At 35.4% G+C, this 12965-nt stretch overlaps 1 protein-coding gene across 4 annotated transcripts in view; it reads left to right on the top strand.

Moving 5' to 3' along the window:
- The window catches only part of XRN1 (5'-3' exoribonuclease 1), a 41981-nt gene that overhangs the window by 26597 nt on the left and 2419 nt on the right, over window positions 1-12965 (top strand). Inside the window, exons 33-44 of one of the 4 annotated variants that reach the window (XR_007205604.1) lie at window positions 696-791; window positions 1019-1133; window positions 1653-1717; window positions 2111-2221; window positions 2584-2709; window positions 3025-3181; window positions 3499-3674; window positions 3893-4006; window positions 4088-4211; window positions 5209-5360; window positions 9562-9699; window positions 11848-11991. Coding sequence is in view for 3 of the 4 variants with exons in the window: in XM_048313775.1 (XP_048169732.1) it covers window positions 696-791; window positions 1019-1133; window positions 1653-1717; window positions 2111-2221; window positions 2584-2709; window positions 3025-3181; window positions 3499-3674; window positions 3893-4006; window positions 4088-4211; window positions 5209-5360; window positions 5560-5850 (1527 nt within the window). In the remaining variant the exon portion in view is untranslated. Of the gene's footprint in view, window positions 1-695; window positions 792-1018; window positions 1134-1652; window positions 1718-2110; window positions 2222-2583; window positions 2710-3024; window positions 3182-3498; window positions 3675-3892; window positions 4007-4087; window positions 4212-5208; window positions 5361-5559; window positions 8588-9561; window positions 10406-11847; window positions 11992-12965 lie in introns of those variants that run through there. The other 3 variants (XM_048313777.1, XM_048313776.1, XM_048313775.1) reach the window with 3 other exon arrangements.

Below are 12965 nucleotides of genomic sequence, written 5' to 3'. Positions count from 1 at the left end.
CGGATTCATTTAGTATTGGACCCAAATGTCTCTGTTTTGGCCCTCTGTTCAGGGTGGCTGTCATTTTCTCATGATTAATAAATTGCTTTGTTTTAGTACATCAGGTGTTTTAGTTCAGATACAGATTGGAGCAGAACTGCTCTCAGTTCTTGAATGAATATAATATCCTGTGTTATCCTTGTTTAGATATTAGATTTTTAAGGGGTGTTTTGCATAGCTGGGCTTCAGTTCTGCAGTAGCATACCTGTAATGTAATGAAGTACTTAAGTCTTATTGGTAAGGCCTTACAAAATAAATCATTGATAATGAAATCTAAGAATACTCCCAGTATGAAAGCATGATTTTGAAACCATTTTGAACTGTTATCTGAGTTTCATTATACTTAATCATCTTTCCTGTACTCGTAACTTCAGTTAATAACACAACAAAGCCACTTGCAAAACAAACGAAGCTCATTTAAGTTTAGTAGTGATTCTTGGTAAAAATTGTAAATGCAATCTACTGCAACAGCTTGTTTTGTAATTAATTACCTGCAACTTGTACTAGTGTTACTATGAAAATATCTGTCATCTCCTCAGATGACTGTTAAACTTGAACCTTACAATTTCCAGAATGTCTTGGTATATACTTAGCTGTTCAAAAGTTGAATTTATCGCTGCTCAGTTTGTTGGGGGTCTTGTTTTTTATTTTGTCAGGCACAGAGTAAGCAAGATGATGAATTCTGCAGCATATGGCAGTCATTGCAGAGTTCTGGGAAGTCTCATCACATTCAACAAAACATGCACGAGAAGGTTTGTATAGAAACATTAAACAGATCCCTGCCTTCGAAATATGAAGGTACTTAATTTCATACATCAGTTCATTGTATCAGAAAACTTCATGTTACCAATAAATCCTCTAGATGAAAGTGGTGTTACATGCAGTATGCATAGCTCTGGAAAGGGGTAATCATAGGGCGCTACTATGTAAATAATAGATACTCAGTTTTCTGGTTAAGCTTTGATGTTTGAAACCCTAGGGTGCAGTTCTACCTCAGGAAATCAAGCTGGGAACTGGCCATCAGTTTTATAAGCCAGGCTTCAATGACGGCAGCTTTAAATGTCAGCAAAGAAAACAGGAGCCTTATAAAAAATGTAAGTACTATAATTAGGAACTTTGTTTAGAAGAACTACTTGCTTTATCTGACCTTCAATGAAATGTCTGATGAGCTTTTTGTAGTTATCGACAGGAAATAATTTATTATATTTTTATCAACACTACATTGCACTGTTTACTGTCAAATAATGGCCCTGATGTGCATATTGGATTGTTCCACCCTTAATCCTGAACCTTTTAGGCAAGTTGTTCTGTGTTCTGTTGACTTGCCACCCATCTAGTATAAAAACCAAATAAAAAAACCACATGTGTCTTTGAAAATCTGCTTGTGATCATATTTGTAGAACAGAAAATTAGATATATTATTGGATATACTTAATTTTATTTTATCCTAGAAGAAAAGCATACACCAAATGACCTATGAAGTAAGAATTAAGCATTTGATAAAACCTTTCAAATTAATGCAACTCTGTGTATTTGTATGGAGTTACTAATTTTTTTGAGTCTTGATTATTACAGTTTTTAAGAGCATTTCAAAAGAATGCATTCTTTTGTAGTTAAAGAAGATTCCAAAGTTACAAGAGGTGAAAGTCAACCACATAATAAAATGTCAAACCAGCAGGTAATTTTGTCTGTACTGAGTAAATCCATTCTTTCATTTTAGTCTGATGTGATTTATAATTTTAAAGATTTGTCTTTAACTGGCCTCTTAGTTGATTCTTTTAATAGGTGAACTTTAAACTTTATTTTGGAGATTTTTTTTTTCATTGGAGGTTTATAGACAGAATATGAGCAAGAGTGCATAAAATGTATGATGATACCGAACAACTTTCCTATTCCTCTTAGACTCTAAAAGCTATGCTGTAATGCAAAAACACAAATGCTAGGTGTTCAGTAAGCTGAAATCCTCTAAGAATATTAGCTTGTGAAAGCTCTTTGCAGATGCATTTCTAATATGATTGTGTTAAAACGAGTAATAAGAGCATTCAATAATAATTGCTGCAATTTCTTTAAGAATTTTGCAGGTGTGAATAAGTACAATGTCAAACTTTTGAAGAGGAATGAAAGTCCCAACATGCCTGTAATTCAGAAGGCTGCAGTTGATGGTCCCTGCACAGGTGGAAAGGTAGGATCTAGAGAGCTGACTTTCTTGTACTCTTTGAGTAACTTCAGTTTCCAGTCCAGTTCAATTGCTCCTGGTTACTTGTGTGCAAATTCATGTTTAAAAAGGACGACAAACCTGTGTGACTTTGATTGTTCTTTAAATCAATTCTCTCTTGGTCAATACTTGCATATTTTAATATGTAGAACTTGATGCAATCTCTGGGTATGTGTTCACACTCTGAACAGACGTGACTGTGACCTGCCCAAGCTGAGAGAAAAAAATCTGAATGAGAATAAAATTAACCTCAAATTCATATACCCTTCCTCTTGCATCTGCTTGTAAATACACTAAGTTGATGTACCTCTTTTCTTCTTTAATTTAAGAAGGACAATGAACTGGAAAGTCTTCTAGCTTCTTTGAAAATTTCCAAAGAAAATGAAGTGCAGACTTATTCCAAGGAAGCGAGAGCTACAAATGAGGAACATCTGTCACCACAGTCATTTGCTATGGTCTGTATGCTGCAGGAATCATTACATTGCAGTTTAGCATCTGCTATCTTAGCATCAATGTTTCTATTTAAAGAAACTCTATGAAACCTCATACTGCTTTCTAAAAAATATTAATGAGTTTTTAATTAGCTGTTATCAAAGAAAATCAGCAAACACATTTGTTTATGCTAAGATGCTGTTATCTTTGCTTGATAAAATATAACTGATAGGAAAATAAAAATTCAGATTCTGTTACCAGTTATGATAATCAGTGTTAAGAAGGTCATGTTATCTGAATGCCAGCATGTTCCTGAGTGGTTTATTTTATTTTTAAAGAAAGGAACACAGATGCTCAAAGAGATTTTGAAGATAGATGGCTCAGATCTGCAAACAAGGAATGAAGTGAAATCACAAATTAATGATGTTCCTGCTCCCTCTAGTAGACAGGATTGCCATGGAGCTGCTGTGCAATACAGACCAACAAAAAAAATGGGTATGTTTAACCATCAGCTCATAATTCAGCTTCACCTTGTAGTGACATTTTAGAACACAGTTTCAGCAGAGTACTGTTTATCAAAATACAGTAATAAAATTTCCATCTTTTTTCAGTTCTACTTCTATACTTGGATCTAAAACTCTCTTCAGACATAGTCTCCTGGGTTTTTTAAAAAAAATATGAAAATACAAGAAAAAAAGTCAAATAAGCTTTTTTTTCTTTTTTTTTTTTTTTTTGCTAATAACCAAGTTGCCATTATTTTAGTGCAGGAAATACTTGTGATACAGCTGCTGTTTTTTTTCCCCTTTTGTCAGCTGCTTATATGAACAAGCATAGCCCTGGAGGCCCCCAGAACACACCAGCAATAGAAACTGGAGGTCACCCTTTCGTTTGTCCACAGCCTGCACTGTCTACTGTTTCTGAACTTTCTCGTATTTGTTCTCTTCTTGGAATGTCACAACCAGATTTCTCTTTCCTGAAAACACCACAGGTAAAGTTTTTTCTGAAAAAGTACAAGCTCTCAGCTCGGTATCAACTGTTACATATTAAATATTTGGACTGACCACTGAAATCTATCTGAAAATAAACCTTAGCTCCCTTTGTTGCCTTCTTTTAAAACAAACAAACAAACAAACAAATGTCTTTTTCTGTCTCACAGTTTGTTAGCAACACAAATTCCCTCAAAAATCTTTTCTCTCTTTTTTCTAGACCATGACAGTTTGCCACATAAAGCTGTCAAATGGTTTATTGGTTCACGGACCACAGTGTCATTCCGAAGCTGAAGCGAAGGAGAAAGCCGCGCTCTTTGCTTTACAGCACTTGGTGAGGATGTAAAAAATCTTTTCAAATCTTTGTCTCTGTTGCACTGCTTCTGTTGGTAAACTTCTGTTTCCTTCTTCATAGAGTTCTGTAGGAGTAAGCTTTGCTTCACCTGCACCTCCGCCTCCACCAGTGTTTCCAAATTATCAACCGCTAGGAGTTCCTGTACCACCTGGATCAATTCCTCCAGTATTTGCACAGCCCCCAGGTAGGTGTTTGATTAGTACACATTTCAAATAATATCATGATATCCTCTAATTGTGGTGGTTCTTTATATGAAAATGAATGCCTTCCAGAAAGCCCCATTTTTTAGTCTTCATGTATGTACTTGTATGTCTAAACAGTTTTGAGAACAGTGCGTGATCCTCTTCTCAACAATGTGCAGATTAATTTAGTATAAAGAATCATCTCTATTAATTATTTCTTTTCCTCAAGAATGTATTTATCCATTCAGTCTTAGGTGCTTTTTCCATTTTATTTCCTTCAAAATAACAGTAGTCATTTCAAAGCAAATAGTCCCAGTCCAGAATTTGTAAGAAATAGCTTCCTTGATGTTTTACATAGATTTTCCCCCCATCCCATATAGTTAATGTTTCTCCATGCATAGTGTTTTTATTTGTCTGTAACCAACTTTCACTGAAGTGAAAGCTACATCACAGTCCTCTTGTACACTGCCAAACATGAGCATGGTAAGTAACCCCCCAAAAACTGGTAAAAGTTCTGGTGATATTTCTGGCTCCTGGCTGTTTTGTATTCTACTGCAGTTCACATTCACAGCTAGGAATTAATGAGTCAGCACCATTGTAGCATTCTAGAAACCCATACAGCAGATGGTACATGTCTTTTTCCATGGGGTTGCTCTGTTGTTGCTGTGTTCCAAAACAACGGCCTAAACTTGCAGCCTTCTGCTAATACAGTTGGCTCAGCTGAGAATGCAGAGATCCCAAATTATGTGCACTCTGGAATGCAGATACCATGACTTTAGTGCTCTTAGTTGTGTTGTCATGTAGGTGTGGTTCTGTTTGTTTGGGGGGTTTTGATAATAAATAAATACTTAGCTATTTTGAAGTAAACATGAAGCATATGAGGCTTTACTGGAAAGATAAACAACATGCAGACAGATGTAGTTGGAGTAGTCCTGGGCTCTTGGGGAGTTCATATCCTTTTTTTGAGGAAAGTGAGCTAAAAGTTTCTTCTTTTCATAGCTAATATGATGCCTCCATCATCTCACATGTTTGGTCCGGTGTCCTGGGGGACTCCAGTGCCTAAGCATTATTATCCTGGCTCCTATCCAGGAAATGTGTCTCTTGCAGGAACTATACCAGTTGGTTCTCACAATCAGTTTATACCTCTGCAGGTAAGAGCAGCAGGTTTGTGTTAATATTGTTTCTTGTAAAAAATGTGCCTACAAGATGAATGCAACAACATCCCCATTGTGAAGTACTATTTAGTATTAGAAAATTATTGTTAAAATATGTATGCATGTTTTCTGAAAGTGGACTATTTTCAGTTTTTTGAGAATGCATTCTGTTAAATAATATTTATTTAATTTAAAGGTAACTAAAAAAAGGGCTGCTAGCAAGAAAAACTTTGAACTCAAGGAGTTTCAGAGTTCCCCTCAAGCTGCACCACTAAAGAATGAACAGCCAATGTCTTCTGACCACATTCAGCAAGATAGTTCTTCAGCCTCTTTAAAATCTCCTCAAGCTGCTCAATCCACTGTTTCATTTCAAGACAATGTGGCTACTCCAAGTGTTCCTCATAACAAATCAACACCAAACACATCCAGCAAGCGAAAGCCAAGAAAACTGGCTGTCAATTTTGGCGCACCAAAATCTTCAGAATAAATCTGGTAGCTAGGTGTATTTTATCTTTAACTCTTTCCCCACTGTTATGTTCTAGCATTTAAAAAAATCAGAAATTTTTATTAAAAAGACCAGCCACTTTAATATAGAAGGAAATACATTTTATTGCTATGATTTTCAGGTTGTCATTAAAACTATAAAAATTACGTTAAAACTTTATTTTATTTTGACTTAAATTAGCAAAAGCCAGGAAATACTGAGTTAGGGTTGCCATGCCATCCCTTGTGCCTAGGTGTTTAAACAGGGGCTTACAGATGATATTGGGTAAGCAGCAATAATAGTGGCAACCTTAACTCAGGTTTGATGTGCTTTTTGGGAGGGATATGGAGCAGTAATAAGTTGGGCATCTAACAGTGTTTAGCATGACATTTTGTACTCTAGCTTCTTTTTAAACAGTGTAATAAGACAGAAAGGAAAAATTATTGAAATGCAGCTTTTATATTAGCTCTCCCAGTCCTTCTGAGTTGAATCAGCGTAACTAAAAGCTGGCTACAAAGAAACTGCTAAGTCCACTCTTAAGTACGAACTGCTGGGTATTGTACTAGAGGGCAACAGCTTTACAGCTTTCAGAACATAGGTGTTATTGTGTGTCTGGTGTTGGAGTGGCAAAAAGTGGTTGCTCTTGCACAGTCTGTTCCAGGAGATTAATTTATAGGATGTGTTGAATAAAAAAATTATATTTGCAAAATAGCGACCCCTTTGCTAAAGTACATTTAATTTTTTTTTATTTACCAATTTAATTGTTTTCCAATGATAAAATAACCAAGTTATCTACTACAGATGTGCATAGCCTCCTAAATGCTTGTGATATCCTGATTTTTTTCTAAACTATAAAAATGGCCAGAGTTTAAAGATGTCCCATTTTGCCGGATGGCTGTCAAACTTATGTTTACTTAGAGTACATTTCTTTCTTCCTCTAATAACCTGTGCCCTGAAACCTTTTCTGTAGTAGGTTATTTTTTGTTACTAGTGACTTTTAATATTTATTTTTTTAATTTTGTGAGAGAATTTCTGTGTTGCAAAATGAAATTATCAGAAAGTGTTGCTATTGGTTCCATAAGACTATTCACACAAAAAGCTGACTTGAATTTTTGGACAGAACTATGTGATTGTTAGCTCATATAGGAAAAAGAGAAGGCTCAATGGTCTTTGTACTGTTTTTAACTCACATGTACCATTCTTATGGACATTAATATAAAATCTTCGGTCTAAGAAGAAATTTGAAACCCTGTTGGTGCTGCATACTGACATTGACTAAATTTTATTTTTCTTCTTTATTCTAATCTGTTCTAGAAAAAAAAAAAATATTTTTCCTTTAAGGCCCAGGAACCAGAAATAAAGCATACCTGAGTGATGTATTTTGTTGCTTCTGAACAGGTTTCATTCTGAGTCTGCAAGTCTGTAGACTTTATTTCATTTGGTTTTTTGCCTCCATTTCTTAGTGTAGTATGAAGTTTCACATTATTACTGTGTTACAGGTTTTTTAATTTTCATTTCTCTGAAACAGCTTTTGGCTCAGCAGTATTTGTAGAATAGCAGCAAGCCCTATAAAAAGGATCACAGAGGTAAAAACAAGGTTAAGAAATTTTATTTTACTTAGTATCACAAAACTTGTGGAATAGTCTACATATAGTCTTAAATTACATTGATTTTGTTGTTCTCTTTATAGTCATCTAGTCTCAAGAGGTTCAAAGCCACATTCTGTGAAAGGAAAGTTGTATTTTTGGGGTTTTATTGTCATTAGCAACACAAGACTGACATGATGCTGCCATGCCAATATTTTAGAAGTCATTATGTGACATTGAGTTAGTACACCATATCTATCTGAATTATCTGATCATAAAGAGAAAATACCTGTTTGAAAATCACCATGACAGAGATGAGGCTATGTTAGACTATTGCATCACAGAATTTTGATGTGCCTGTATAGCAAATTTATGCAGATTTTTGGGAAACAAAGTTATGGAGGATGCTGTACTCATATATATCAGTGAACACAGCAATTTTTAAAAATTATTCTACTTCAGACTAAGATTTTTGCTCCCTCTTCAAGTGGAATTGCTATGTGTAGTATATATAGGTGGTTAAACACTTTATTCTTTAGCTGCTGCATATTGTATTTGTCCCTGATTTTTAGTTTATCTATTCTATGATACTGACTGCCTGGTGCCCAGTTAATTACAGTTTTACATGTCCTGATAGATGTGACATCTGCATTGATCTATGCCATGTCTCCTTTAATTTTTATATTTTAACAAGGTCATTATGTTTAACTCATACAGATATAAATTTAAGCATTTCTTTTTCTCATAGATATAAAGTATTTTGTAAGCACTGGAGTTTTTCATTAGATCTTATACAGAGCAGTATTTTACTAAAAATCCAAAAGGGAAGACTTTTATGTGCGCATTTTTGTAGTTTCTGATTTTTTTAAAATAACTTTTCATTGTTTATTTGCCAAGTGAAATGTTTTAAATTTGCATATGAATGGATACAGAATGTATTTTTTGTGCTGTTTAGTGTTAAGTGTGCATTTGCAGATTTTTAGCATGTAGTTGCACAAAGACTGTGCAAAGATATTTTGGAATATGAATATATGCTACACCGAAGGAAAAACATTCGTAAAACCTAAATGCTATCTAGAACTCTAATGCAATAGAGTAATTTTATAAACTGTGTCTGTGTCTGCTTGGATTAAATATTGAAACAAGAAACATTACCTATTTCCACTGTTTTATTTCCAAATACTACACGGGAACTTGTGTATGCTCCAATCCAGAAGTTTACAGTATAAATTAAATCTCATGAAGCTCAGTTTCTGTGATTCTCAGAAGTATCACCTGACCTTCTGACTGTTTCTTGATGGCTTACAACTTGTAACTGAGCTCAAAATACAAAGTTTTTTTTCAAAAGGCTGTTGGTCACCTTGCAATTAAAAGCATTTAACATGATACTGATCTTCCAAAATTTTTTTGGCCTTGTCACCAATTTGATTAAAAAAACCCAACCCTATAGAAAAGTCAGTAAGATTATTTTCCTATAATCCAATAAGATCAATCCTAGTGATTCTTAACAAGCTGATGGCTGAAAAGCAGAATATTATTTTCTTTCTTACACATTGTAGTGTGAAGTAGCTTGTTTAAAGCAATCAGCATAAAGAATGGAGTACACTCTTAGCATGAGCAGCTGCTGCAACTTTGTGTAACTGTGTATGCAACTTGGTGTTTCTGTATAGAACAAGTCTGGTTGGTGTATACACTCAGGTCATATTGCTCAACTTGAAGATACCAAGATAAAATCTTGCATTTCATAAACTGTCTTCAGATGATTAGTCAATGAACTAACTGCTGTTACCCTGCATAGCGAGTTCTGCCATCTCAATAGATAGCACTAAAGAATATTCAAGCAAATTAAATAAAGGGATAACTTGAAAATAGATCAGTTAGTGCAGAGTAAATCTTGCATGGACACTCCCATTCAAAAACTACAGGACTTTTGTTCAATTTAATTCAGTTGATCTGAACTACTATATAGATAACCCCTGAGGGTGAGGAATCTCAAAGAAGAAATTGTTACTTACAGTAAGGATGTAGTTTTATTCTATTTGCAATGTGATCTCCTTGTATATTCCATAATCAGCCTTCCTTACTGCTTAGAGACAGTTATGTTCTTCTCTTTCTGTATCTGGAAAAGGGTACACAGTGACATCAAGGGCATAAGGGCAGTCTGAATACACACTCTTGGCCAAAAGAATTCATATTCAGGTGCATGAGGACCCATGAATATTGAGACTGTAACTGATAAATGTTTTGAAGAATCTAGGATCATGAGGTAAGTGGCTGTTCTTTATTAAAGAATCCATGGTTCCAACAACAGTTCCTTTTTGCTGTCAATTTTTGAGGGGGTGTTTACTCTTATTTTTCTATAATTTACAAATTTCCTGTTTCATTTCTGCTTTGAAAAGGAATGGTCACAATGCCATCCAGTGCAAACAGTAAACCTGATTCCTATTATTTGAAAGGACAGAAAAAGCATTTTTCATTAAAACTCTTTTCTCTGGTAAAACTTGGTCAGTAAACATCACTGCATTGGCAGTGCTTTATGAAAGTTGATAACCACACTTAGTCCTGTATTTTGTATAATTGCAATTTTTTCTAATGGCTAGGTCTTATTGAAACAATAATTTCATCCCTTTAGCCTCCATTCTTTGGTTCTAATTAAACCTCATTGATGGCCATTTGTCTGTCTTTTTAATATTTTTTTGTTAATTTCTAGATATTTTTTGTTAATTTCTAGACTTGAAATAAATGTTCTTTTAAAGAGCTGTTCAGCCTTGAATTTTCTGGGTGCACATGACCACTCATCATATGTATGTACACACACACATATATACAGGAGCTCAATCACTCATTTTCTTAAATTTGTTCATAGTTATGTCATTTTCAGTCCACACAATAATTCCTTAAGAGACATCCAGAGGATGATAGACATTACCTTGTTAATACACATTGTACTTCTCCAAATGTAGATGTTCCTTAGGCGAAGTAAAAAATAATGGTCAAATAATGAAACATTAACAGAGTAGGTACACCAGTTTTCACTTCACTTACTTTGGTAGATAAATTCTTGGCTTACACTTGATTGTCCTAAACTCCACCTCATTTCCTGTCAAAGTTTACTTGTGTTGCAGAGGTGGCAGAAAGGAAGGACTGCTTGTGCCTCAGGCACAGTGCAAAACCTCATGTGGGCACAGATTGGATGTGCAATTCTCTAGTGAAAATCCTGGCTTAACCAGTCTCTTATTACTTGCTTCCTCTGGGTCATGCCAAACTGTGTTGCCACATTATGAACCTTATCAAGGAATTAATCTGATTGGCACTCTCCCCTGTGTTATTTTTCATAATAGTTCATCATGGAACCCCAAAAACAGCTGGGTTGGTACAGTTTGTAGTGCGAGGGTGGAATGGTTTAGCAAGAATGGAACTCCTTAAGAAACATCCCATGGCTGCCTAAAGCTCAGATTACCCTCAAATCTAACATGATTCATCAGGTGATGTAATTGTATGTGGTTCTGTCTGTTGACTTCGAGGAGCGTGGTAACTTCTGGCAGGAGTGCAGGAGGAACTGATGAGAAAGGGTTATACGGTAAATTATTGCAGCAACATTTGCGTTATGCAAACCATTTTGGTCTGTTTGTTAAGTTTTCAGGTCAGTCTTAATGAATGATGGATGTGGGCTGCACCAGCCAATGGAGCAAGAGAAATTAGTGAGCTCTTTCTTGTTCATGTGTAAACTGACTATGAGCCCCAGGTGAATGCTTTCATAATGTTAAAACTTGTAAAAAAGGTAGAGCTAAGTAAGTGGGTAAAATGGTAACTCACAGTTTGAGGAGGCAGTAGGTAGGGTAGATGTATCTTGACCAAAAAAACAGCTGAGGAAGAGAAGATAAATTTAAAAATCACATGCATTACAAGTTTTGGGTCCTGGTCTACAAGATTTCAGTGTCTGGAATCCTGTTAGCAGTGCCAGCGGCAAGTTTGATTCATACTGGAAGCCTTGGGTGAATGAAGATGCTCCAATGTATCAGTCACACAATAGAAACAGCACTTGAGAATACCTTCATTAAAAAAAAAAAAAAAAGTTAACTATTCAAAATGCAGTTAATTTGGAAATTTTATTTAATAATCTGGTCCTAGAAAATGTCAAGACAGTGTCAAGATTATGGGTTTTTTTCTGAGAATTAGGTCTGCTGGGTCTGTAGCAGTTCCATCTCTCAAGGTCTCTTGCTTGGCATCATCTTCCGAAGTGTATTTCTTGCTTACTGAAACATGCTGACTGTGAGGACATTGCTTAGAAATATTCAATATCAATCACTCATGGTAGGGGTTTTGCTGTCCCTGCTAGCAGTGTAGGATCTTCTTGACCGTAATGTTCTGCCAATTGATTGGTTTTACTTAATAACTCTTTCCTTTGCTACAGCATTGGACAAGTCCCTGGAGTGCCTCCACTCCTTCATTTGGTTTGATAGTCCAGTAAAAAATAAGACCAGCCACGCTTTCCACAGAGCAAAGAAACTGAGGATTTCAGCAGAGAAGATGCAGGAGTACAGACACTGCTGCTGAGGTACTTGGTATGTGACCCCAGGTGTGCCAGCTCCCTGCCTCTGAGCAGTGAGGTGGCAGCCACATGCTCTCACTCAAACAGGAGGGCTCTGGGTGGTGATATAGGTTATGCAGGCTTGTTACCAGGAAAGTGTCCATACATTTTCACTTCAAATTTAATGTTTCTTGCATGTGCCAGGATGAACTTGGGGCTTTTATGCATATTGGCAATAAGATTTTTCTCTGAGGGTGACAGATGTTTTGGATAAACAGAGAGTGCCTGTGTGGGAATGACATTATTTATGACAAAACAATATAAACTAACGCCAGAGAAGTCACGTATGGACATGCTATGCACATCTCAAAGCCCATTGCCTCCTTTATTTTATTGCATTACTTTTATGACATTACAAACAGAACAACAATATAAAATTTGTGTTTCATAAGCTTTTCATAAATTAAGCAATTTTAATACATGCTCTTGATAACTAAGATTACATATGCATTGAAGCTCTGCAAGTTGGTTTGGGTTATCTTTTTCCACAAATTAAGTTCTTTCTTAACATATTAAACAGAATTCAAGATCTGCAAGAAGAAATCAACTTTACATGGTCACTTCTATGCAATCAGAAGGTTATGTATTTGTTACATTAAGAGCTTGTAAAAGAAAAAAGTAACCTGCATCCATTTTGTTTTTGAAGTTTTGCTTAATCTTGCAGTGAGACAGGCCCCACTTGTACTGATACTGTACAAACACAAAGGATATCTAGATGCATTTTTTCTCAAGGGTTCTTAATTTTTGAATGTTTGGAGTGGTTTTAGCCTTTTATACCAGTTACACATGTTGAATCTTATTGAGGGAGCTTTCATCAGAGATTTTAAGTAATTATTATTATGCTCTTAGTTTTGATAAATTAAATTAGTTCAAAGGAAAGTACTCTTAATCAGATACTGAAGTACTTGGTACCTTTCTCTGACATACATCTATTAGCTGGA

The sequence above is a fragment of the Corvus hawaiiensis genome, chromosome 10 (assembly GCF_020740725.1).
Source record: "Corvus hawaiiensis isolate bCorHaw1 chromosome 10, bCorHaw1.pri.cur, whole genome shotgun sequence".
NCBI classification, from domain to species: Eukaryota; Metazoa; Chordata; class Aves; order Passeriformes; family Corvidae; genus Corvus; species Corvus hawaiiensis.
The sequence above is the reverse complement of the archived record's forward strand: the minus strand, read 5'-3'. Positions and strand labels throughout refer to the sequence as shown.